This window comes from Thamnophis elegans, chromosome 10 (assembly GCF_009769535.1).
Source record: "Thamnophis elegans isolate rThaEle1 chromosome 10, rThaEle1.pri, whole genome shotgun sequence".
NCBI classification, from domain to species: domain Eukaryota; kingdom Metazoa; phylum Chordata; class Lepidosauria; order Squamata; family Colubridae; genus Thamnophis; species Thamnophis elegans.
Window position 1 is genome coordinate 20,294,405 of NC_045550.1, and position 27,338 is coordinate 20,321,742.

Here is a 27,338-nt window from a genome sequence, read left to right on the forward strand (position 1 = left end):
AGGAACTGCCAAAGCATGGCAAGCAACCCCAGAGCTGCATGGTTCCTCAATAAGATAAGAGGACTCCAACTCTCCCCCAGCCATCTATTTCTTGTCATCGCTGCTCTTTTGGCTACCCTGCCAAACGTGGAGGGAGTTAGAAGCAACTTAACTTACTTAGGAACAAGCCCAGAGTGTCTAAGATTGAGGTGGGTACTCATTTAAACAACCTGTGAATTATTAATGTTAACAGTGCAGACAATGGCATCTTGGTTTATGACCTAGCAATGGAAATTCTGGATTCAATTGTGGTTATAATTCACGGAGTACTAGTAATGTTATTTAATGTGCAACCTACTTGTGTGCTGATTGACTAATTAAACAACATTCTTATCTTTTCTTCCCAGTGGTTACTGCTGCCCTAAACAATTATACACAGCCATAGAAAGAAATCAGTGAAACTTTCACTGCAGGACCCACAAAAACAAATACACCTGTTTTTTTAATGGAGAAAGCTGTTTACATTTAATCATTTTTATGAAGAACGTCAGGAAGAGAACAATGTAGGCTTTTTAGGTAATCTTATATCACTTTATGCATATATTTTATCTCTATAAAACAAAATAGGAGTAGGAGAGGAAGATAGTAAAAGAAAGACAGAGTATAAAAAGAATAGCAGAAATAAAAGCCCCCAGAAGCAGGAGGACTTAAAGTTAACATGTTTTTGCCAGCAGATGTTTTGCTTCAGGTACCAAATCCAATAATACTTGGCTTAGTTTAGAACAAACAGTGATAGAGATTGGGGAATTTGCAAAAAAGCAAATAAGGAATACCCGTTTGAATATTGTTCATATATCTTTAAAGTATCTTTGCTTTAAAAAAATGAGCTTCTGTTTGCATAATCTCAAATCTCGTTGGAATTTAGGGAAAAGGAGTAATGCGTTTCCCTTTCCATAATATGTAGATCAACATTATCAGTCATTATTTGCCAATAAAATAGCTGACATCATGTTCATCCCAGAAATGTATTCCTTCTATTACTTTCATTATAAGCTTTAAATGATTGGTTCAATAAAAATCTCAGGGAGCTGACCCCTGCAGTGCTGCCAAAGATTCCTTGTCAACATTGTTCATAAAGATAAAAGTCAATTGGCACTAAGGAGGAAGAAGTTAAAAATAAATGAGCGGTTCAATTTATATTAAAACATAATAGCTGTGAGTTAAGCTATATATATGAAGGCACATATGAACACATGTACTGGGACAATACAAAATTTTATATCAGGGTGAAGATATTCAACTATATTAAATAAATTTAAGAAAGTTATACAATATTTATGTATGTTCCACATTATTTCTATTTTCTATGTAAATATAGTATAGTTGATACAGATGAATATCATTGGTCTGATCTATAATGCAGACCCAACATACACACAAGGTTACGTGAAACGAAAGACCTATATTTATTTCTTAAAGCTAAAATGGGGAAGCAGTTGGGTCAGACTTTATTGATTTGATCTTTTCAAGGCTGCCTTTAGAAATCATGACTCATGACAAAGAGTAGATATCTAGATATTTTTTAATTGAAAATTTTAAAAAAGCTTTTACAAATATTTACTTCCCCTCCCCCATCCTCCCCGCCCAAACACAACCCCCCCCAACCTCCCCCCCCCCGGCTTCCCAGAACAAATACAGGGTATAAATCTTTAACAAGCATATTCTACAATAAACTAAAAGAGAGTTAGTATCATCTTTCATTTGTGCTTAAACTCCTCTTTTGTTAGGCTAACTCTAAACAGATTATCTCATTCCTCGCTTTTTTAGTCATAAACTATCTGAAAATTCTTAGTCCCGTATTTATTTTGAATGTAATCAATCCACCTTTCTCCAGTCCATTTTATATTTCTCATCTGAGTGATCCTTAAGATATGCTGATATTTTAGCCATCTCTGCTAAGTTTGTTACTTTTAATTGAGTTTGAGTTTTGAGTTTTATTAGAATTTGTAGGCCGCCCTTTTCCCTGAGGGGACTCAGGGCGGCTCACATAAAACTGGGAAGGGGGGAACACAAACATCAAGATAGAAGACATGTAATAAAATGGTAGGCAACATACATTCATCATTCGGGAGGGGTAACTATCCTTGTCCCCAGGCCTGACGGGCGAGCCAGTTCTTCAAGGCTATGCGGAAGGCTTGGACGGTGGAGAGGGTACGAATCTCCACGGGGAGCTCGTTCCAAAGGGCCGGGGCTACTGCTGAGAAGGCCCTCCTCCTTGTGGTTGCCAGCCGACACTGGCTGGCCGATGGAATACGGAGGAGGCCTAGTCTATGGGATCTTATTGGTCGCAGGGAGGTAATTGGCAGAAGGCGGTCTCTCAAGTATCCAGATCCACTGCCATGTAGGGCTTTATGGGTGATTAATAGCACCTTGAAGCGCATCCGGAGATCGACAGGCAGCCAGCGCAGCTCGCGGAGGATGGGTGTTATGCGGGTGAATCGAGGTGCACCCGCAATCACTCGCGCGGCTGCGTTCTGAACTAGCTGAAGCCGCCGGATGCTCTTCAAGGGCAGCCCCATGTAGAGCACATTGCAGTATTCCAGCCTAGAGGTCACAAGGGCCCGAGTGACTGTTGTGAGAGCCTCCCGATTCAGGTAGGGTCGCAACTGGCGCACCAGGCGAACCTGGGCGAATGCCCCCCTGGTCACAGCCGTTAGGTGGTGGTCAAATGACAGCTGTGGATCCAGGAGGACTCCCAAGTTGCGAACCCTCTCTGAGGGGTGCAAAATTTGACCCCCCAGCCTGAGTGTTGGAATATTAGTCAAATCTTTGGGAGGAAAACACAACAGCCACTCGGTCTTTTCTGGGTTGAGCACAAGCTTGTTAACCCTCATCCAGTCCATAACGGCCTCAAGACCCCGGCTCATCACATCTGCCGCTTCATTGAGTTGGCACGGGGCGGACAGATACAATTGAGTATCGTCCGCATATTGATGGTATCTAATCCCGTGCCTGCGGATGATCTCTCCCAGCGGTTTCATGTAGATGTTGAATAGCAGGGGGGATAAGACCGAACCCTGAGGCACCCCATAATTTAGGGGCCTAGGGGACGATCTCTGCCCCCCCACTAACACCGACTGCGACCTGTCCGAGAGGTAGGAGGAGAACCACCGTAGCACGGTGCCTCCCACTCCCACCCCCCGCAGTCGTCGCAGAAGGATACCATGGTCGATGGTATCGAAAGCCGCTGAGAGGTCAAGGAGGACCAGGATGGAGGAATGTCCTTCATCTCTGGCTCTCCAGAGATCATCAATCAATGCGACCAAAGCGGTTTCTGTGCTGTAACCGGGTCTGAAGCCTGACTGGAAGGGGTCTAGGTAGTTTGCTTCCTCCAAGGACCGTTGGAGCTGAAAGGCCACCACCTTCTCAACAACCTTCCCCAAAAAGGGAAGGTTGGAGACAGGACGATAGCTATTAAGAACAGCTGGATCCAAAGATGGTTTCTTCAGGAGGGGTCTCACCACCGCCGCTTTCAGTGCGGCGGGGAAGTTCCCCTCCCGAAGGGAGGCGGTCACGACCGCCTGGATCCAGCCTCGTGTCACCTCACTGCAGTTCGTAACCAGCCATGAGGGACACGGATCCAGAACACAGGTGGAGGTACTTACAGCTCTCATGGCCTTGTCCACATCCCCGGGGGTAACGTCCTGAAACTCAACCCAGAGCTGTTCTACTTGGTCCCCCTGTGCCTCGGCTGGAACTGCGGGGGTGGAGTCCAAGTCCGACCGAAACCGAGCAATTTTGTCCGCTAAGAATTGGGCATACTCTTCAGCCCTGCCCTGCAAGGGTTCCCCCGCCTCCCTTTTGTTCAATAGGGAGCGGGTTATCCTAAACAGGGCGGCTGGACGGGACTCAGCGGATGCAACCAGGGTAGCTATGTGCGATCTTTTTGCTGCCCTAAGTGCTCTGGTGTATTCCCTGGTGCAGGTGGTTACCATTGCTCGGTTCGATTCGGACTTATCGGACCTCCAACGGTGCTCTAGGCATCTCCTCCGGCGCTTCATCTCCCGGAGTTCCTCGGTAAACCAAGGGGGTCTCCGGGATCCGCTGCCTCGGAGGAGCCGCAGTGGCGCAATCCGGTCGAGGGCCTCCGACGCTGCCGAGTGCCACGCAGCAGCCAGAGTCTCCACCGGACTGTGGGCGAGAGTGTCAGGAATAACCCTAAGCTCTGTCTGGAACCTTGACGGCTCCATAAGACGCCTGGGGCGGAACCACCTGGTCGGTTCCTCCTCCCTACAGTGGGGGTTTGGCCTCCGGAAGTCGAGCCTCAGTAGGCAGTGGTCTGACCACGACAGGGGTATGATGTCGCTCCCCCTCAGACCAAGATCACAAATCCACTGCTCCGAGAGAAATACTTCTTGAATAGTAGGCAAATCTTCCTTCTTCCAGTATTGCGCCACCAACAGTCTTGCTGCCGTTATTAAGTACAAAATCAAGTTAGTCTCTATAACAGTACAATCAGTAGTTATACCTAACAAGAATAACTGAGGAGTAAACTTTATCCTCTTTTTAAAAATATTTTGCATAATCCACCATATTTTTATCCAGAATGCTTTAACCTTTTTACAAGTCCACCATATATGGTAATATGTAGCATCAACACAATCACATCTCCAGCATTAATTTGTAAATTCGGATACATGGAAGTCATTTTCCATGTATCCAGCATTATTGGTTGTTCAAAATTTTGTGCCACTTTATCATACAGTCTATAACTAATTCTGTTTCAGAATCCATTTCTATTAATACATTATATAAGCTTTTTATATGCATTTGGCTTTGATCCCTAATTTGTTTTAGTAGATTGTCCTCATTTTGCATAACACCAATTTTCTGATCTTGTTTCCATCTGGCCTGTAACTGTCCATACTGAAACCATGTTTGGATTGCCTTTTCCTCTTTTAGTATATTCAAGGGTTTTAACTGTAATACACTTCTTTCTATAGTAAGAAGTTGTCTATATGTGGTTACATCCTGTTTTTGTGCTATACTTACATTCTCTATTGCATGTCTGGGAATTGCCCACATAGGTATCTTATCATTTAGTTTATATTGATTTTTTTTTCCAGACACGCAATAGAGCATTCCTTAAAATATGACTTTTAAAATTCTTATCCACCTTCTTGTCATATATCAGATAAGCATGCCAACCATATACCAAGTCATCCCTTCAATATTAAGTATTCTATCCTCTGTTGAATTGATCCAGTCACTGATTATTGATAAAACTACTGCTTCGTACTATAGTTTTAATTTGGCATTTTTCAAGCCTCCTCTCTCACGTACATCTTGCATTATTTTAAGTTTTATTCTTGGCTTTTTCCCTGCCCATACAAATTTGTTAATACCCTTCTGCCATTCAAGCAAATTTGTCTTTTTTAAGTATTGGTATCATTTGAAAAAGAAATAGGAACTTAGGCAAGACATTCATTTTCAGTGCTGCTATTCTTCCCAGCATAGATAATTGTAGTTTTTCCCAATTTTCATCTCTGCCTGTATACTATGCCATAGTGGCTCATAATTATACTTATATATTTTCCCATTTGAGGTTGAGATGTAAACTCCTAGATATTTAACCTTTTTAACTATTTCACATCCTGTTATTTTTTCTAAATCTTCCCTTTGATTAGTGTTCATATTTTTAACTAACATCTTTGTTTTCCCTAGGTTTATTTTAAACCCAGATACTTGGCCATATTGATTAATCATATTCATTAAAACTTTGATAGATTACCCTGGTTGGATTAAAGTTATAACCAAGTCGTCCGCAAAGGCCCGTAGTTTATATTCTTGATGCCTGATCTTGATTCCCTGTAAATCATCTGACCCCCGTATTTTATTCAGCAATAATTCCAAGGTTATAATAAACAATAATGGAGATAGGGGGTAACCCTATCTTGTACCTTTCTCGATTTTAAATGGTTCTGTTAAACTTCCATTGACTATAATTTATGCTGTTTGTTCCTGATATATTTCTTTGATTGATTGTAGAAAATACTCACCAATTTGCATCTTTTGCCTTGTTTTAATTAAAAATTGCCAATTCACTTGATCAAAGGCTTTCTCGGCATCTAGAAATATAAGCACTGCAGGGATTTGGTTATTCTTTCCCAAATATTCCAGTATATTAACAATTTGTCTTACATTACTTCTCATTTGTCTCCCTTGTATAAAACCACTTTGATCATTATGAATCAGTTGCTGAGTAACCAACATTAACCTATTCGCTAATATTTTTGTAAAATTTTTATAATCTATATTGAGTAATGATATAGGTCTATAATTTTTTGGTTGACTAAGATCTTGATTTTCTTTAGGTAACAAAGATATGAAAGCTGTCTTCCAAGATGGAGGTACCTTTCCTTCCACTTGGATTTTATTAAATAATTCCTTAAAGGGTTCTACCATTTCTAATTGTAAGTTTTTGTAATAAACCACTGTCAGACCATCTGTACCTGGTGCTTTCCCAGCCTTTAGCTGTTTAATTACCAGGAGGATTTCCCCCAAGGTTAATGGTTGATTCAATCTCTCCCTCTGCTCCTCCTTGACTATTGGTATTTTTTCTTTGTCCAAGCATCTATCTATATCTAAGCCTTGTATTTCATCACCCCTGTACAATCCTGTAAAAAATTCAAGGAAGGCCTTTTGAATCATATCCTGTTGATAAACTTCTTTCCCTTTATAATATATTTTCGGTATATTACGAGATTTCTGTTTCTTCCTGGTCAAATATGCTAGCCATCTACCTGGTTTATTTGCATTACAGAAAGTATTATGTTTTGCATATAACAAATTAGTAGCCACCTGATCTGACATCAGCATATTAAATTGTGCTCGTAATAGGGTAATTGCATCTTTAATCTTCTTATCTCCTGGGTTTAGTATTAACTCCTGTTCTTTCTTCCTAATCTCTTCGTCTAGTTCCTTTCTTTTTTCCCCCTGTCTTCGTCTATATAATTTATTTAAATTTATTAGGACTCCTCGCATGTACACTTTATTTGCATCCCAAACCATTTCCATAGATGTACCCTTATTCATGTTAAAAACAAAATATTCTCTCAACAGTTTTTTACATTCATTAACATTTTTCTCATATCTAAATAAATTTTCATTTAATCTCCAACACCTTCTAGATTCCCTCCCAAATTCCAATTCAATCCAAACCGGGTTATGATCTGTTAAGGCTCTGGAATATATCTTCGTCTGCTTTACCCTAGAAAGCAAATCAGTTGTTGTTAATATGAAATCAATCCTGGAAAAAGATTGATGTCTATCAGAAAAAAATGTAAAGTCCTGTTCTCTTGCATTTCTTTCTCGCCAGATATCTCTTAGCTCCATATCATCCATCATATCGAAAAAAGACTTACATAGTTTCGCTCGCGTTTGGATGTTTTGCAGGAGACCCTTCTTATCTTTCTTAGTGTTCAAAACTCCATTCCAGTCACCCATTAATATGCAAGATCTATAGTCCTATTGTATTAATTTAGTATGGAGCATTTTGTAAAATTTGTCTTGTTGTTGATTGGGAGCATATATTCCCATTAAAAGTATCTTTTTCCCTTCGAATTGAGCGCATGCGTGAGAATGGGAGATGGCTGCCGAGTCTCACCGCTCCGGCTATTGAAATTGAAAACCAAGAGATTTCAGGTGACTAGGGCCCCAGACATGAGAACGGAGGGGTCCCTCCAAGATACCAACGCTCAGGCCCCCTGGGGAGGTAATTATTTGAGGAGGGGGCTGCCTTTGGGTGGCTCCTGGACGGTATTACCTCCCTCGACGATCTTTTTAAACAGCTGGTCGGCGGTGGCGGCGGTGGCGGCTTTACGCGAGCGACGGTGGTTTTGGCCTCGCCGCTCTGAGGGGCTGCCCCACTGCCCTGGGAGACTTGGTCTTCCATTGAATAACTTTTATTGTTGGCGTGCTGGCTTGTGCCCCGAACAGGGGGTGGGGAACTCTATGGAGGTGCCTGCCTGGACCAGAGGACTGGCTCTCTCTCCCCACTACAACCTTGCAACTCTGCAACGCAGCCCTGCTGATTTCTCCTCCTCCCCTTTGGCACGGCATTTCCTCTGCATCTTGCCATTGCCTCCGTCGGGCTCCATCTATTGTCTAATTGCCGGGGCTGTGACCCCAGGACTCCAACGACGGGCTCCTCGCTGTGCTGGCTGTGTTGATTACTGTTTGTTGCTGCTGCTGCCTCAAGAGAGCCACGTCCGACAGAGCTATTCACTGGACTCTTTTACATTGGACGCCATTGCTCTGGAAAGGCAGGGTACTTGGAGCTTAGACTCCCCCCAGTGGCCACTACTGATACTCTTTTTCATCTTGGGCTGGTTTATTATCTTAGACTCCCCCCTGTGGCCATTACTAGTTCTTTTTTCATCTTTTGGCTGGTTTGTCATCTTCACCGCCTCTTCAATTAACATCTACCCACCCTTTCTACAATTACATCTCCTGGGCTTCCACACGCACGAACAAACTGTATCTGCCCGACCAACATCACTTTTCGCCACCCCAGGGAAACCATCTCAGCCACCTAGACTTTGCCTACCCCAACATCGTTGGCAAACCGGACTAAACATCTTTGGCGGTCTTTTTAACCGCCTAGACTCTTGGGACCTTTCTAACTGCATAAGAAGGGAAGAAATGCCATCTCCCCCTTCTGTATATCTTTTGTATGACTTTTTGTAAGATCTTCGCACGCTGCGCAAATTTTAAACGGTATGGTGAGTGCATGGGATTGTATGGGATGGTATGAATGAACTCACTTTTTACTATTAATATTGCTGTATTTGTGTTTTAACTTTCTAGTGAGGACTGTCTGTGTGAGAGTTTGGGTATGACTGATTCGGAGGACCTGGCGGGGTATGCAGGGGTCACCGGGGTGGTTGGGGGAACTACATCCACGGGAGAGGGTCGGGGCATTGCGGTCATAACAGGGAGAGGCAGATACGGTGGGGACTTTAGGGCAGGCCATTACCAGGGAAGGAGGGCTCGCTATATCACAGAGATCCCTCCTTCCGGCCCTAGGAGTCCCACTCCAAGGTCAGATGGTGCGAGCAATCAGGACCCTGGTCTCAGGCTGGTGTCGCTAAATGCCAGGTCTGTTGTTCATAAGGCTCCCCTCGTCCGGGACTTAATTTTAGACGAGGGGGCAGACCTGGCATGTATTACTGAGACATGGCTGGGCACGGAGGGAGGAGTCCCCCTCGTAGAGATGTGCCCAGACGGATTTCAGGTGCTTCACCAGCCGAGAGCCCAGGGAAGGGGTGGCGGTGTGGCTATTGTAGTCCGGGAGTCTTTAGTACCTCGTAGGATCCCTGCTCCGGAGCTTGTCGGGTGTGAGACCCTACTGGTGAAGCTGGACCTCAAGGGTCAAGTGGGTCTGCTGCTAGCGTACCTGCTTCCCAACTGCGTTGCAGCAGCCCTCCCCTCACTCCTCGAGTCAGTAGCCGAGCTGGCAGTTGAGTTCCCCAGGCTTATGGTTCTAGGGGACTTTAACTTGCCTTCGCTCGGTGAACACTCTGATGGAGCGCAGGAGTTCATGGCTTCCATGACAGCCATGGGCTTGACCCAGGTAATTCGAGGCCCGACTCACTCAGCGGGTCACACACTCGACCTCGTATTCCTCTCGGAGCAGTGGAGTTATGATCTTGGTCTGAGGGGTAATGAGATCATACCCCTGTCGTGGTCAGACCACTGCCTACTGAGGCTAGACTTCCGGAGGCCAAACCCCCACCGTAGGGAGGAGGAACCGACCAGGTGGTTCCGCCCCAGGCGACTTATGGACCCTGTAAGGTTCCAGACGGAGCTTGGGGTTATTCCTGATACTCTCGCCCACAGTTCAGCGGAGACTCTTGCTGCTGCCTGGCACTCGGCAGCGTCAGAGTCTCTGGACCGAATTGCGCCACTACGGCCCCTCCAGGTCAGCGGCTCCCGGAGGCCTCCTTGGTTCACTGAGGAGCTCCGGGAGATAAAGCGCCGAAGGAGACACCTAGAGCACCAGTGGAGATCCAATAGGTCCGAACCGAACCGAGCACTTTTGACAGCATGCACCAAGGAGTACATCCGGGCATTAAGAACAGCTAAGAGAACACACATTGCCACCTTGGTAGCGTCCGCCGAGTCCCGCCCAGCCGCCCTGTTTAGGATAACCCGCTCCCTCCTAAATAGGAGGGAGACGTGGGACCCCTTACAGGGTAGGGCTGAGGAGTATGTTCAGTTCTTGGCGGACAAAGTTGCTCGGTTTCGGTCGGACCTGGACTCCACCCCCGCAGATCCAGCCGAGACACAGGGGAATGACTTGGCAGACCATCTCTGGGTTGAGTTTCAGGATGTTGCCTCTGGGGATGTGGACAAGGCTATGCGAGCTGTGAGTGCCTCCACCTGTATACTGGACCCGTGTCCCTCCTGGCTGGTTGCCAACAGCAGTGAGGTGACACGAGGCTGGATCCAGGCGGTTGTTACCGCCTCTCTTCGGGAGGGGTACTTCCCCACCGCGCTTAAGACGGCGGTGGTGATACCCCTCCTGAAGAAACCGTCCTTGGATCCAGCTGTTCTTAATAACTACCGTCCAGTCTCCAACCTCCCCTTTGTGGGGAAGGTTGTTGAGAAGGTGGTGGCCTTCCAGCTTCAGCGTACCTTGGAGGAAGCTAACTATCTTGACCCCTTCCAGTCAGGCTTCAGGCCCGGTTACAGCACAGAAACCGCTTTGGTCGCATTGACCGATGATCTCTGGAGAGCCAGAGATGGAGGCCACGCGTCCATCCTGGTTCTCCTTGACCTCTCAGCGGCTTTCGATACCATCGACCATGGTATCCTTCTGCGACGACTGCGGGAGGTGGGGGTGGGCGGCACTGTTCTGCAGTGGTTCTCCTCCTACCTCTCGGACAGGTCGCAGTCGGTGTCGGTGGGGGGGCAGAGTTCACAAATCCACTGCTCCGAGAGAAATACAAGGTCAAGCATGTGTCCCGCTGAATGGGTTGGGCCTCGAATTACTTGGGTCAAGCCCATGGCTGTCATGGAAGCCATGAACTCCTGCGCCCCATCAGAGTTTTCACCGAGCGACGGCAAATTAAAGTCCCCCAGGACCATCAACCTAGGGAACTCAATTGCCAGCTCGGCTACCGACTCGAGGAGCGAGGGGAGGGCTGCTGCAACGCTGTTGGGAGGCAGGTACGTTAGCAGCAGACCCACTTGACCCTTGAGGTCCAACTTTAACAGCAAAGACTCACACCCGACAATCTCCGGGGCAGGGACCCTACGAGGAACTAACGACTCCCGGATGACAGCGGCCACACCCCCACCCCTTCCCTGGGCTCTCGGCTGATGCAGCACCTGAAATCCTTCTGGGCACAGCTCTACAAGGGGGACTCCTCCCTCTGGGCCCAGCCAGGTTTCAGTAATACATGCCAGGTCTGCCCTCTCGTCTAAAATTAAGTCCCGGACGAGAGGAGCTTTATGAACAACAGACCTGGCATTTAGCGACAACAGCCTGAGACCAGGGTCCTGACTACTTACGCCATCTGGTCTTGGAGTGGGACTCCTAGGGCCGGAAGGAGGGATCTCTGCAATGTAGCGAACCCTCCTTCCCCGGTAATGGCCTGCCCTAAAGTCCCCGCCGTATCTGCCCCTCCCTGTTACGACCGCAATACCCCGACCCTCTCCCGTGTCTCTGGTCCCCTCAACCACCCCCATGGCCCCCGCAACTCCCGGCAGGTCCTCCGAATCACACATACTCAAACACTCCCCCAAACAGTCCCCACGTAAAAGTTAAAAAACACAAAAATTTTACAACAATATGATCATAAAAGTGGGACATTCATTCATCTCATGCGTACCTCATACATAGCCCATGCAAAGAGAGAAGAAAAAGATGAAAGAAAAGAAAGAAATTATAATTGCGCAAAATTAATTAATTTAAGGTGCGAGTTCAGGCAGTAAAAGATTGGCTCTCAATGTTCAGAATTGAAATGGCTAAGGACCAGTTATAGTTCAGATAATATCTGTGGGGAAGTGTCTTATAACCCCTCTCTTTTTCTATAACTTTGTTAGTCAGGGGGTCCTGTGGGGGTTCAAAACACACACGCAGTGCAGTCATCATCTGTCCACCCGCAGAACAAGTCCAGAGTCTTCCTTCTGGTGGAAAAACCATTCCAAGAAGTTCCCAGAGGCACACCATTAAAAATAAATGGGAAAAGATGGAACAGGCGCTGTAATTGCCTAGAGACCCCGTCGTTATTCCCAAGATGGCGCTTGCTCCCTCGATGTTAGATAGGCAAGGCAGTCCAAAAAGCACCGGAGACTCTGAGGCCAATGGGATCGTCCAGGTCTGCAAATTCCAGGGGTGGTCTCCCCAGTTCCACAATCCCCCTGTAGGCAAACGGGGGGCAGGGGTGGGGGAGGCGATGGAGATGCCAAAATACGATGCCACTGCCACCAAATTGATATTCCCCCCCTCGCCGCCGAACAGCTGATGCAAATGAAGCAGCACGGAAACCGCCAGAATCGCCCAAACCTCCTCAATCCGCAGCTGCAGCGTCCTGACGGCCCGGAGATGGTCCTGGGGGTGGATGCACAGTCGTGGGTCGCTCCCGTCGCAAGCCAGCATAGCTAGAAGATGAAACAGGCGACGGAGCCCCCGAAGAACGCCGCCGCCATTTCCAACCCGAAATTCTCTTCCGCGCTGCCGAATGGCCCGACCAGCATGGAGATCGCTAAAGACGCTGGAGCCCTTGCGGTTCGGGGCTATCTCCAAAGAGGTAGTCCCTGCCGTCAACTGATCTTTTTGGGCTCCCTGGGTCTTAGGCTTCCCGGGTGAGCTGTTTATATTATATTTTAAAGATGTTACTCGCGGTTTCTCCAGCATTTCGTCGGGTAGATTTTAGAGCGGACGGAGCCTTGCAGCCATCTTAATCCTCGCACATGCGCCCCTATTATGTTGAGGAAAGCCTAACCATAAATTACAGAAAAATAAAGATCATGTCTTTTCAAAGAGATGTACAGTAGGTGAGAGATTAATGGAAATTACATGGAATAGTCCAAGACCCTTAAATATGTTGGGAGCATCTTCCATGCTTGAGGCACCTGGAATATGAAAGGAAAATCAGCAGCAGAAAGAGCACAAAAAGAAGTGAAGCTATCTCTTCTATGTCTCTCTCTCTCTCTCTCTCTCTCTATATATATATATATATATATATATGTATGTATGTATGTATGTAGGTAGGTAGGTAGGTAGGTAGGTAGGTAGGTAGGTAGGTAGGTAGGTAGGTACGTACAAAGCTAACTTCATTTTTTTACCTTTTAATTGCTTGATCTTTACATAGACCTTAAATCTGTACCTTAAAGACCACTGGCTGCTTTGGATTGTCAAGAGACAACAAAACCTTGGTGTTTTGATAACTTAAACAAAGACATTAACTTCCCCATAACTGAAAATGGCAATTAAGGCCAAATGGAAATGGCAAGACCCCAAATACACCATCTTTCTATTAATTAAAGATAAGTTTGGTAAAAGGTAATTCATCCATTCAACCATTCAAAGGCTATTTTGTTTAATTGGAAATTTGCACAAAAAGTCTTACCCAAGTACTTGCTATGTCTCTACTGATATTTCCTTTGAGAAAGGAGTGAAAAAAGCTGCATTCTGGCCTTTCTTGGTCTTAATATTTATGCAAAGTCTGTCATCATATTTACCAAAGAAGAATCCCACACTGATAAACTTTAGAATTTGGCATGAATACATTAAAATCTATTTATGACAGGGTCAGCAGGAATGCAGGGGCATAATAGGCCTTTTTCATACTAAAGGAAAGCAGACAAGAATCTGGTATTGCAAAATTCAATGACTCTCCAAAATTTAATGTTACTTATTCTGTCCTTTTAACTGCCTCCATAAGGACCAGTGGAGTGATACCAGCTACATGCCAGGGAGATGACTGTTTCAAAGAGATTCATAAAAGTGTTATTTCATACATCTTGCTATATCTGGAATACAATGCTTTATTTAGAAGCTGGAATGATCCCATTGGAATCTAAGGTCTGAATTTGCTGACTCTATGTCTGATTCAAGCTTTGATAACACCCTTGACCATTGCAATCCTTCTAGTTATTGTTATTTCTTTATGGAAAACCAAGATCCAGAAGGTTCATAACTGACAAAAGCTGTTTCTTAGTTTGTTTAATGTCTTGCCCTCTGAATATTGAAGTGGAGTTATAACAATATTCTTTTTAAAGTGCAAACTTTTCCCCATGAGCTGAAAGAATCTACGATTCTAGCTCAAATGCTCCTTTGTTATCCTTTCTATAGCAATGTGCATACTACCCTCATAACTTTGCTTGCAATGAGTTTAAATTCTTCTATGATGAGTTTCTTTGGAAGTGTTGCATTATTTCCTTCAGTTTAATAATTTTAATATCTTAGTATTTCATTTGCAAAGCAGTTTTATAATTTAGTTTTAATATTCTACTACTTGTACTTACAGTGTCTTGCAGTTTGAAGCATTTTATTTCTATTAATATTATTAAATATACTATTTAATGGTAAATACTCTATAAATCTTATTTTGATATATCTGTATATAAATTTGAGCTTTGTAAAAATTACAAATATATAAAATGCTAGTTAATGACTATAATAAATGCATTACTACTCCATAATAATTCTTGAAATGTATTCAACTCCTATACTTTTGTTCTGAATAAAAACTATAGTAAGATAGGGGGCAAAACTGTGAGTAATAGCTTTTCTATAACAGTCAACATTTTAAAAATATTGTAGTCCACATTTTTAAAATATTACAGTTTATAGTCTACAGCATAGACTACATTTCTTGTTCTAAGATGTGTGCCAGTTGTGTGATTGGATTCAGGAAAGAATACTCCCATATATCATGTGCATACTATTCTTTTTGTAGAAAGATTGCTGGGAGATATAAAGAAACCCTGATAGTTTTACTAGAAAAAAGAAGAAAGTGGCCAGTGAATAACTTTTACAGGCCTCCAAAAACTGTATAAAGACATGAATATTTCTTGGAAGTTGCATGGTAACTGCAGGCAGTATGACTATAGAAAACTGTGAGTTGACAATTTATGTATTAGAAGCATTGATGCTTTAACATAATCTGCTCTTATCATGTGTTACTTGGATTATTACAGTCTAATACACAGGGGAAATATATGTCCCTCCCGATATTTTTCGATGACACATTCCATAAACTCTGTGTTTTAGTTATACTAGCTAGATTTGACAGGAATTAAGTTCAACAATATCTGCAGGGCTGTGATTATCTTCCTCTGTTCTTATAGATGCCTTTGATCACCAAGGAATCTACTTTTCTCAGGTATGTGGATTATTCTATAGAGCATACACTGACATTCCAAGATTATCCTCAAGTTTTACTCTAATTCAAATAAAACTGAAATTCTGGTTGAATATTTTTCTGATGAACCATACAAGCAAGGGTATAACATACAGGCCTTTCTTGGCATAGAAAGATGAATGGATTGTGTGACTTTTGTACATTTTAAAATCTTAATCTGAACTTTCATGTTCTAAACAACAGATATAAAAACATTCTGTAACAGTAACTGTAAAACAATAGTACAAACCTTTATTCATTGCTTTTTTAAAAATAGCAGCAAAGATTTTGAGCCCCAAGCATTTTGTTTCTGATGAATGCCAACCAGTGCAAATGAATGATTATCCTGTCAATCTGGTGCAAAATGTCTGATATTTGTTGCTTAACTTCAGAATGAAAAATAGGACCTGTCTTTAAGAAGGTTTCACCTATCCTCCAGAAATGATGACTAGTATTACAGTAGTTGAAGTTCAACATATGAAGGGGATCAACATAATGGAGAGGCTGATTTAGACAATCATATGTTCTAAATGTGAGAAAAAGTTATAGAATTCTTTGTTGAATTACTTCTGCCATATCCTCATCTAACCTAGCTTTCTACTTCCAGAAAGTAGTACTAGGCACATTTATAAGATCACTGCAAATAAAGACCAGTACACTCCATAAACAAATTGATCAAGGGCCAGGATGGTGAATACTGAAAAACTCTGACATCTGTAGTTCAGCAACTGGATGATCACCAATGTTTTACGGTGAGTTAGAAATGGGGGAAGAACATATATAATGGATTATGTTTTTCATAGCATTCAAAAGGTTTATAATTTAAGGACATTGATGCATTAAATATAGCTATCGTGTAGAAGTAATGACATTTGTATTTTGCCTTTTTAAAAATATAATACAATAATACAATAGCAGAGTTGGAAGGGACCTTTAGATAAATAGATAGATAGATAGATAGATAGATAGATAGATAGATAGATAGATAGATGGATGGATGGATGGATGGATGGATGGATGGATGGATGGATGGATGGATGGATGGATGGATGGATGATAGATAGATAGATAGATAGATAGATAGATAGATAGATAGATAGATAGATAGATATACATACACACACACATATACAATACAATACAATACAAAAGCAGAGTTGTAAGGTACCTTGGAGGTCTTCTAGTACAACCTCCTGCCTAGGCAGGAAACCCTATACCGTTTCAGACAGATGGCTATCCAACATCTTCTTAAAAACTTCCAGTGTTGGGGCATTATTTGCTATCCATCTTGCTGCAGGGACTCTTTTATATGCATGCTGCAACCTTTGAACTAATCTTGATTCTTACCAGTGTACATCCATTGGTTAGCCTTTTCTTCAGAAATTAATAGGAACTTACATAGGGAGTTTCAGTTCATGTTTCCTACCCTTAGAAAGCTGTGAAGTTGGATGTATTCAGGAGAGAAGCTAATATCGGTAAGTGAGTTTCCATAAGTAAGGATGTATCAGCAACTGGATTCTAGTCTGCCTATAAAATAATGTTCACTTTCTTCTGGAATAGGGACATTTCAAAAATAGTTCAATTGTTTCCTGAAAATAAATCTTTTGGAGCAGGAATCAATTCAAAGTGTTCTGGAGTCAAACTATAATTGGAAACTGGAAAATAATTTCTGTTCCAAAACATAATCTGACTGGCTAAAAGTTGAATCAACCTTCCATTCTTCCAAGGTTGGTAAAATGAGGATCCAGATTTCAGGGTGCAATATGCTAACTCTGTAAACTGCTTAGAAAGTGTTGTTAATCACTATGAAGTGGCATATAGGTCTAAGTGCTATTGCTATTGCCAGATTAGTGCATAATTGAGAAAAAAATGATTTTGAATATCCCTACTTATAACTTCATTAAACAAACTGGATATATTTTATTTCATTTCCTGAATTTTATCTTTTCTTCACATATACTGTATTTTTCGGAGTATAAGATGCACCTTTTTCCCTCAAAAAAGAGGCTAAAAATCTGGGTGTGTCTTGTACACTGAATACAGAATCTTTTGCCTCCTGAAACCCCATTCCCTTTACCAAAATGGCCGTGCATAGCCTTTAGGAGACTTTCAGAGCACTCTTGGGGACTGGGGAGGGCAGAAATGAGCTAAAAAGGGGGCCATTTTTTGCTCAATTTTGCTCCCCCCAGCCCCTAGGAGCACTCTATAAGTCTCCAAAAGGCTATGCATGTGCCTTTTTTTTGGCAAAAATGGGCCCAGTTTTGTGACAAATGGGCCTTTTTTATTCGTTTTGGGAGGGCATCTCCTGAGGAGGAGCACTCTACAAGCCTCCTAAAGGCTATTCATGCCCTTTAAAAAAACAAAAACAAACCAGGCCTGTTTTCACAAAAGCAGGCCATTTTTGGGACGTCTGCAGAGTGCAATAACTTTTCTTAAAATTTGCCTCTTCAAAATCTTGGTGCGTCTTATACTCCGAAAAATATGGCATTTTATGTCATAATTGTATTACAGTATATAATTATGAAACATGTTGTCAGGGTTCCAACTGATACTCTAATTAAATCATGAGCCTTGAACCAAGCTTCAAAGAAATCCAGTTATTTATTAGGAACTTCATCCGGGCACATTCCCGCTCTGACCCCACATAATTTATGGTCCCAATCATTACCCTGTTTTCCCCCTACCCCTAGGGTGTGTCATCAGCCACATTTGCCAGTGGGGCAATTTGATGGGTTGTAGAGGTCACTGCCCTCCGGGCTGCTATAAGTAACTCTGAACTCTCTGCTATAAGTAACTCTCACTTCCTGAAGGGGACTTGTATGCACCCGGTTTCCCTATATCTAAAGACAGGCTGTCAATTGAGTAGTCTCTAAATGTCCATTTTTCTAAATGCAAAGATGGATGTCCTTAATATTTAACATTCTATTATCTTGATATTTTATATTTAATAATAAATGAACAATAAAATTACCATATATATCTATTTATATTGCTTGGACAGTTATCAGGGGAGTATTGTCATAACCTTGAAAAAGGAACGAAAGAGCAATTTAATAAACATCAACTGAGCCCTGAATAAGAAAAAGGGCTCAGAAAGATGCTTAAGATAAACTCCCAGAATTGTTTTTGGTCTAAGAAAAAGCAGGGGAAATGCTGTCAGACTTTTCAGATTCTGTTAATATATCCTACAACAATAAAACAGAATTCTAGTCGTCTTTTCCATGTATGTTTTTAACTTAACCTGCCATAATTTAAGAGACTGATTGTTACAACACCCACAACTAAATAAAACATAGATGTAGCAGAAAACATTTTTTAAACATGGGAAAAGGGAAAACCAAGATCAGTAGTGTACCACATTCATTTTGCCATAAATTATTGATACAAATAAAAATAGAGAAATAAAAAATTACATGTATTGAGGTATAGATAATTTAGTTCTCAATATTAAGATAAGCATTTTGAGAATATATTAGATGTTCCCTTATTAAAAACATGAAAAACAACTGGCTCTTATCACTTTTTGTCAATAAAGGTTTATCTTGTTTTGAAAACATGGTCAATATCCTTGATTCTTTAACAAAGATGATTTCCACACAGAATTAAATTACTTCCTAGTTAGGTACCATTTTGATAACTAGAAGAAATTCTCTCATACAAATATGCCACGGTGTGTAGACATACCTGAATAAAGATATATTCATCTTGGACAACAAGTGAACTTGTATCAATGGAGTCCAAAAAAGGTCCATTCCTGGTGGTCTCTGAACATTCTTGAATCCTGCAAGTTATATAATGGGCATCTGTATGAAAAAGATAACCTTGTATGAAAAAACATTGACCGACAATTTGTTATGGAAATAAAGCAAATATTATATATTTTGCCATGGCCAAGTTCATACTTCTTATTTTTTCATGTTGACCATGCCATTCTATTGCCTATTTCTGAAATCACTGTTTTCTTTCTTCCATTTTTAAGCTCCCAATTAGGCATTGCCTGAGCAATGCATCCATATCATTTTTTTTAAAATCACTTTTAGGTGTAGGTGAAAAGTAAATTCCCTGCTCTTTTTTTAATTAAAAAGTCTTACTGAAATTTTGCTGGATAAGGCCTGGGAATAGAAGTAGGATTAATTTGCTTTAAAGGTAAATGAGGTGGTGAGAGATTCTTTTCTCCTCTTCACTGAACAGTGAGACATTTTGGCACGCATAAGCATTTATTTAAGTATTTTTACCTTGCAAGAACTATAAAGTGCTCCAAAGCAGTCTAAGAAACTCCAGAAGGTAATGCTTTTTCTGATGCCACTTTAAGCAAATCAAACTACTTTTCTATGTCCACTGCATTCATCTGTTAAAGCCTGTGACTTATGATAGGTTAACAGGACTTTGCATCACAATATTGGGTGTATTTCATTTCAATTCCTATTACAAATCATTCAGCATTTTGTTTTATCCTCAAAAGTACAATGCAATGTTACAATGCAATTAATGTTTTTTCATGCATTTCATTTATGCTGAATATCCAAGCTTCTTATCCACAAAAGCAAAAATTGTATCTATATAGTCTTGCACTATTCATTGCTTAAGTTCAGAGACTTCGTGGCACGACATAACGGCGAAAGTCAAAAGCGCGCCGACAACACCGCGGCGCTAAAACCGCGATGTGAAAAGCACGCGACAACAGCGCGCCGACAACAGCGCGCCGACAGAAGCGCGATTTAACTTAAGGTAAGGTTTAGGGTTAGGTTTAGGGTTAGGTTTAGGGTTAGGTTTAGGGTTAGGTTTAGGGTTAGGTTTAGGGTTAGGTTTAGGGTTAGGTTTAGGGTTAGGTTTAGGGTTATGTTACAGCGCGCTTCTGTCGGCGCACTGTTGTCGGCGCGCTGTTGTCGTGCGGTTTTGACGGCGCGGTTTTATCACCGCGCTTTAGTGACATGCGCTTTAGTCGACCGCGGTTTTGTGGTGGAACCCAGAGACTTTCCATCTTCTAGGAAACAACTATCTCTAATTCCACCGATACATTGTAGTGTCCATCAAAAGATACTATTAGCAAGATTTAACACCATCATTCTTACTGACTTTTCATTATTCTAAAATGCAACAATGCAACATATTTTTAAATTACATTAGTTGTCAGAAGTTTGTTGGGTTCACCTATGCAGATTATGATTTTTCTGAGGAATCTAGCTACATAATCATAAAAGACTGAGCAGCAAACATACACAGTTTAATTATATGATTTAAAAATCATTATTTTATATGTTGATGATCAGACTATAAAGCAAAGTGTCATTACAAATACATATCAATTGTATTGTATTTCTTCTTGATCTTATAAGAATTAGGCATTACAATAACCAGATTGACCCAGACTGGATCCTATTACAAGAATAAATAATAATTAATTCTTCACTGAACATAATAGAGTCTGAGATAAATTTACTATTTATATATCAGTACATAAATACATGCATACACACATTCATATATACTACTGCAGCAATTAGGTATTAAAAGGGTAATTTCTTGTATCTAGAATTTATGGAACTATCCACCATATGTTATCCATAGTTCAACGATTATGATATAAAATTAGTTTAGCATAGTTTCTTAAAATGTGACTCAAAGATTTAAGCACTAAACTGATAGAGACTGGGCTAAATTTGGATTTGTTATCAATAATATATGAAAATATTCGATACTGCATAGGAGTATCATTCTGTATCATTCTGGCATATTTTCACTAATATTCCAATCTAAAGATACCTTCTTATTTTTCACAGGGACATGGGACAAATTCTACTTCCTCAGACTTCTTTTCCATCTTTTTTTCCTTATTTAAGCTTATATCTCATCTATTCATTCAGGAATATATACCTAAGGTAACCAGATTTTCAGATTGGTAAAGAGGGACACCATTGACCGGGGGGGGGGGGCTTGATTAAAATTTTTATATTTTGTCAAAAGGTCACACAAGGCGATTATATGACCTCAGGACACTGAAAGCATCATAAATATGAATCTGTTGCCAAACATCAAAATTTTGATCTTGTGACCATGAGGATGCTTCAACGGTCGCTAAGTGTGAAAAATGGTCGCTAAGTGTGAAAAATGGTCACCAGTCACTTTTTTCAATGCCGTTGTAACTTTGGTCACTAAATGAACTGTTTGAAAGCTAAAGCTAGCTTGCATTATGCTAGCTTACATTTTCAAGAGAGAGAAGCTAAACTCCTTATTAGAATTGAAATAGAAATGAGTAGAGTAGAGTAGAGTAGAGTAGAGTAGAGTAGAGTAGAGTAGAGTAGAGTAGAGTAGAGTAGAATAGTTTATTACCCAAGTGTGATTGGACACACAAGGAATTTGTCTACATAAATAAAATAAAATACAATACATTCATCAAGAATCATAAGCTACAACACTTAGTGATAGTCTCTCTCTCTCTCTCTCTCTCTCTCTCTCTCTCTCTCTCTCTCTCTCTCTCTCTCGCACACACACACACACACACACACACACACACACACAGACAAATACACAAACACTCCTCCTCTGGATTCAATGGGATTTAGGAAATCCCCCCACCTCACACACTCCCTCTTTCTTTCTCTCTTCCCTCCTCTGGATTCAATGGGGTTTAGGAAATCCCCCCACCTCACACACTCCCTCTTTCTTTCTCTCTTACCTCCTCTGGATTCAATGAGGTTTAGGAAATCCCCCCACCTCACACACTCCCTCTTTCTTTCTCTCTTCCCTCCTCTGGATTCAATGGGGTTTAGGAAATCCCCCCACCTCACACACTCCCTCTTTCTTTCTCTCTTCCTTCCTCTGGATTCAATGGGGTTTAGGAAATCCTCCCACCTCACACACTCCCTGTTTCTTTCTTTCTCTCTTCCCTCCTCTGGATTCAATGGGGTTTAGGAAATCCCCCATCCTCACACACTCCCTCTTTCTTTCTCTCTCCCCTCCTCTGGATTCAATGGGATTTTCAGAAAATCCCCACTCCTGTGCACACACTCCCTCTTTCTCTCTCTCTCTCTCCCCTCTTCTGGATTCAATGGGACTTTTAGAAAATCCCCACTCCTGTGCACACACTCCCTCTTTCTCTCTCTCTCTCCCCTTCTCTGGATTCAATGGGACTTTTAGAAAACCCCCACTCCTGTGCACACTCCCCCCCTCTCTCTCTCCTCCTCTGGATTCAATGGGACTTTTAGAAAATCCCCACTCCTGTGCACACACTCCCTCTTTCTCTCTCTCTCTCCCCCCTCCTCTGGATTCAATGGGACTTTTAGAAAATCCCCACTCCTGTGCACACACTCCCTCTTTCTCTCTATCTCTCTCTTTCTCTCTCCCCTCCTCTGGATTCAATGGGACTTTTAGAAAATCCCCACTCCTGTGCACACACTTCCTCTCTCTCTCTCTCCCCTCCTCTCCATTCAATGGGACTTTTAGAAAATCCTCCCTCCTGTGCACACAATCCCTCTTTCTCTCTCTCTCTCTCTCTCTCCTTAAATTCTGAAGCCTGAAGAGGGAAGAGGCTGAAAATAGTAAAGATCCTCAAGGATAAATTCTTCTGCTTTTGATTTGCATTAGTACTACAGCACGTTTCTACTAAGCTCCTGTAAATCTATGCTTTTGATACACATACTGCTGCATAACATTCACTAAAGGATTCCATGTGTTATCATTTTTCCTAGCTGGGTCTTTGGTCCAATAAGTAAAAGAATTTGCAAGCATGTAGGTATGACATATGGCGAGCTCATGTAACTTGAGGCTGCCACTTGTTCCTCTGAAGCCACAGCCATTTCTTCCTCTGAAATCTCTTCTCTTCAAATCAAAGTCCTTTAAACATTATGCCAAGCAAATTGGAGTTCTACAATTCAGATCCTGTTTCAACCATGATAATTGGCAAAAAAAAATTTTACTACAACATGCCCTGCATATTTCATTATCTGGAACGTCATTGGAGGGATCAGGATGGGTCTTCAGCATATTAAAAACAGGGATGCTGGAGCTAAAAAGCTCAGTGTAAAATACTTAGGGCAAGAAAGAGTTGGAGAGACCCGTGCTGTTTGCGAGCTTGGAAAGCGGGGGATTACGCCATCTTGGCCAGCCGATCCCCCACCCACCCACCCCACCCCTGTCTTCTTTTCTCCACCAGAACCCGGGCGGGGGGACTCGGCGGCAACCACCTCCATCCCCGTGCCTCAAACACTCTTCCTCCCCTCCACTCCAAAACTCCTCGGGGCAGACGGTGAAGGAGAGGTGGAGGTAGAAGCGTTCAGTTTTTTAAAAAGACTGGGGAAAAAAAGAATTGAATTGAAAACAGTAACAAGAGAGACAAAAATCAGAGTATCCAAAAAAAACCCAACCCAACACTTTTTTTGTGTTGTTCTCCGCGCTTCGCTCCAGGATCCAGATGAGGAAGGCTACGGCCGTTCCCAAAACTTTTTCCCTCTCCCTCTTTCTCTCTCTTTCCCCCCACAAAAAGCAGGACGTAATAGAGCTGTTTCGAGTCCCGATCATTCGGGATCCATTCAGAATCCTCTCGCCAAACCCCTTTTTCTCCCCTCTTCTCCTCTCCTTCGCTCGGTCACTCCCCTGAAGTTGAAACCTGAGTGGGGCAACGATTCCCATACATGCTTCAGACACGTTGGAGAAAAGCGGGGTTCACCTCTCACTTTCTCCCCGCAACTTTAAAGGAGCGCGTGTGCATGCGCCGTGGGGAAAACGCCTCCAAGCGGCCCCGCAGAAACAACCGTGGGAGAGAAAAAGACCTTTTCTTCTCTTTTTTTCCTTTCTTTTCCTTTCTTTCCTTTTCCTTTCTTTTCTTTCTCCCGCGGACACACGCCCCAAATATTTGCCGATTCTTAACCGCCATTGGGGGGAGTGGAGAAAGTGGAAAAGGCAATATTCTATCCTATCTGGAATAACACGGGGGATTCTCAGTCATCCTGGAGCTCCCTGGACATCGCAGCAGCCCCAAGTGTGCGGGATCTTGGCGTTTTTCGCATTGGGGCATGCTGCAAGAAGAGGGAGTGAGCTTAACATCTCAGCTTTGCTGCCCAGCGCTGGCAGAGGGGGCGGCTCCCCCTCTGCTCGGAGCACCTGAGTTGGGCTCCGCGTTACCCCTGCCCTGCCTACTCAGACCAGCTGAGCCTCCTGGACATTGCAGCAGCCCCAAGTACGCAGGATCTCAGCGTTTTTCACATCGGGGTGTGCTGCAAGAAGAGGGAGTGAGGTTAACATCTCAGCTTTGCTGCCCAGCGCTGGCAGAGGGGAATTCCATCTCAGCCTCGGGTGGCTGCTGCAGAAGCAGCGAGCTTTCCCCGCTGCATAGGGATGTGGGGAAAGGGCTCGGGCGCCCAGTTTTCTCTCCCCCCTTCTTTCCTTCTCTCTCTCTGCTCTGGGAAAGGAGCAGCGCTCTGGCGAGCCCCGAGAGATTCCCCCGTTCTCTCTCTCTCTCTCTCTCATTCTCCCGGCCCTTCCAAGCCAAGGCAGCGGGGGCAGGAAGAGGAGTCCGAGGGGGAGGGAGGGAGGAAGGGGAGGTGGCTGCGGCGGCTGGGCGATGGCCATCAGCGGCCAAAGTGGGGGGAGGGAGAGCAAGATTTTGGTGAGGCAGCGGGAAGGACTGAGGGAGGAGGAGGGGACGGGGCTGCTTGGGAACGGAGAGCACCAGGGTGCAGAGGGAAAGAGCAGCGTGCGCCCAGCCACCACCGCTGCCTCCACTTCAGAAGGTTCCTCTGGCAGATTGTCTTCCCCGCACCGCCCTTGCTCTGGGAAAGGAGCAGCGCTCCGGCGAGCCCCGAGAGATTCCCCCGTTCTCTCTCTCTCTTGCTCTCCCAGCCCTTCCAAGCCGAGGCAGCGGGGTGGGAAGAGGAGTCCAAGGGGGAGGGAGGGAGGAAGGGGAGGCGGCGGCGGCGGCTGGGCGATGGCGGGATGGTGGGAAGCGAGGCGCCACAAGTGGTGGGAAGTGACCACGAGTCGAAAGAAGGGAAGCGACCACGAGGGAAAGAAGGCGGCGGGGGGACCCGCAGCTCGGTGGGCGTCTCCTCACGGGATGGAACCCTCTCTCTCTCTCGCCCTCTCTCTCTTGTCGCCGCCCCATCCTGTGGCTGCCACCATGGACGGGGAGGAGGAGGAGGTGGAGGAAGAAGAAGAGGAGGAAGCGGGATGAATCCTTTTGAGAGGGGATGGGCGCGACCTGGCAGACACAGGGAAAACTCCGCAGGGCGCGAAGGAAGCAGCGCGGCAGCGGCAGAGCTGGGAATGTGCTGCCCCGGAGCCCAAGGGTGAGCGGCTGGCGCGGGCTGGTGAGCAGGCACCTTTCTCGCACACAGGACGGGCGCAACCTGGAAGACACAGGGAAAGGCGCCCGCTCGCCAGTCTGCCTGCCCACCCTTGGGCTCCCGGGGCAGCACTTCCCCAGTGCCTTCCTTCGCGCCCTGCGGAGTTTCTCGCACACAGGACGGGCGCGACCTGGCAGACACAGGGAAAACTCCGCAGGGCGCGAAGGAAGCAGCGTGGCAGCAGCGCAGCTGGGAAGGTGCTGCCCCCAGAGCCCAAGGGTGAGCGGGCTGGCGCGGGCTGGCGAGCGGGTGCCTTTCTCACACACAGGGAAGGGGAGGAGGGCGGCGGCACTAACCCCGCGCAGGTTACTAATTCCCGGTTTACTCATCAGTGAAGCAGCAAAACCAAGCAAACGGCCGCAAAGGCGAAATGAAATGGAGACTCTTGTGACTCATGCGACGTGCTAAGCAGACTCCAGCCAATCAGTGAGCTGGCTGGGATGGAAAACTTTAAGCACGCCACATTTTCCATTCCAGCCACCTCACTGATTGACTGGAGTCCAGGCCAATCAGTGAGCGGCAGGCTGGGCTGGCTTAGATTTTTAGAAATAGATGGGGGAACTAACGAGTGAGCTAGCGGCAGCTGATGGGCGGGGCAGCCAGCAAGCCCCAAAATAAAACGGGGTTTTTTGAGAACCGGGCGGGACGCGGGAAAAATGATAAAAAGTCATGCCTTTCCCGCCAAATGCGGGACGTCTGGTCACCCTATATATACCTGCATTTATTTTATAAATATAGTATAATGAAACAGTGTGTAAACATCCTTTAAACATGCAAGCATCCACCTACAGTCATTAAAGCAATTTAGCATACATTTCCTAGTGCAAATGCAACATGTAGGTCTGCAAGAAACAACAAATGAAGAAATAAAAGTAGCATGTCTAATAAACAATCAGATTCAATAAGGAAATGAAAGGGGCACTTCCTGCAGCTCAGAATCCATGAAGCAAATAAGAACCATTTTACCAAACAAAGAAGGAGAAAAGAGATCAGCTCATAGCCACCAATGAACCACATTTTTTTTTCTCTCCCAACATAAAAAGACCATCAGAGAAATGGGAATGGTGTTTTGATCTCTATGATTAAAAAAGAAAATCCTACAAAGGGACATATGTCGAAGACAGCTGCTATATTAAATAACTATTGAAATAAGAGATTAAGCTGTTTTATAAGAGAGAAATATAAGTGTTACTGAGGAAAGCAAAATTAAATACTTCATAAAGATTAAATGAAAAAACAGATTCTATTAAGTAAGCAGGATTGCCTGCTTTATATTTTATAGTATTTATAATATTTAATATTTATCTCATTTATAAATAATATAATTCCCAGTAAGGGTATGGCTAGCTGATGAGAGCTAAATAGCTTGAAATAGATCTATACTAGTCTCCCTTTATTTATTTATCAGCACAAATACAACAAAATGTAACAAAAAAGGCAACAGTAAAAATATTGGGTTTCTGCCTGGATGGTCTCTTGTGACAAGCCGAAGGACAGAGAATGGAAGTAGTGATCTTCCTCCCATATTTGGGCATACCGGGGGTTGTAAAATAAATAAATAAATAAAAATCATTATATATATATATATATATATATATATATA

At 43.5% G+C, this 27,338-nt stretch overlaps 1 protein-coding gene across 1 annotated transcript in view; it reads right to left on the bottom strand.

The window, feature by feature from the left end:
- Positions 1-27,338, bottom strand: part of SORCS3 (sortilin related VPS10 domain containing receptor 3) — a 719,817-nt gene that overhangs the window by 155,388 nt on the left and 537,091 nt on the right. The window contains 1 exon segment of the mRNA XM_032225623.1: positions 19,080-19,198. Within this exon segment, the coding sequence (XP_032081514.1) occupies positions 19,080-19,198 (119 nt within the window).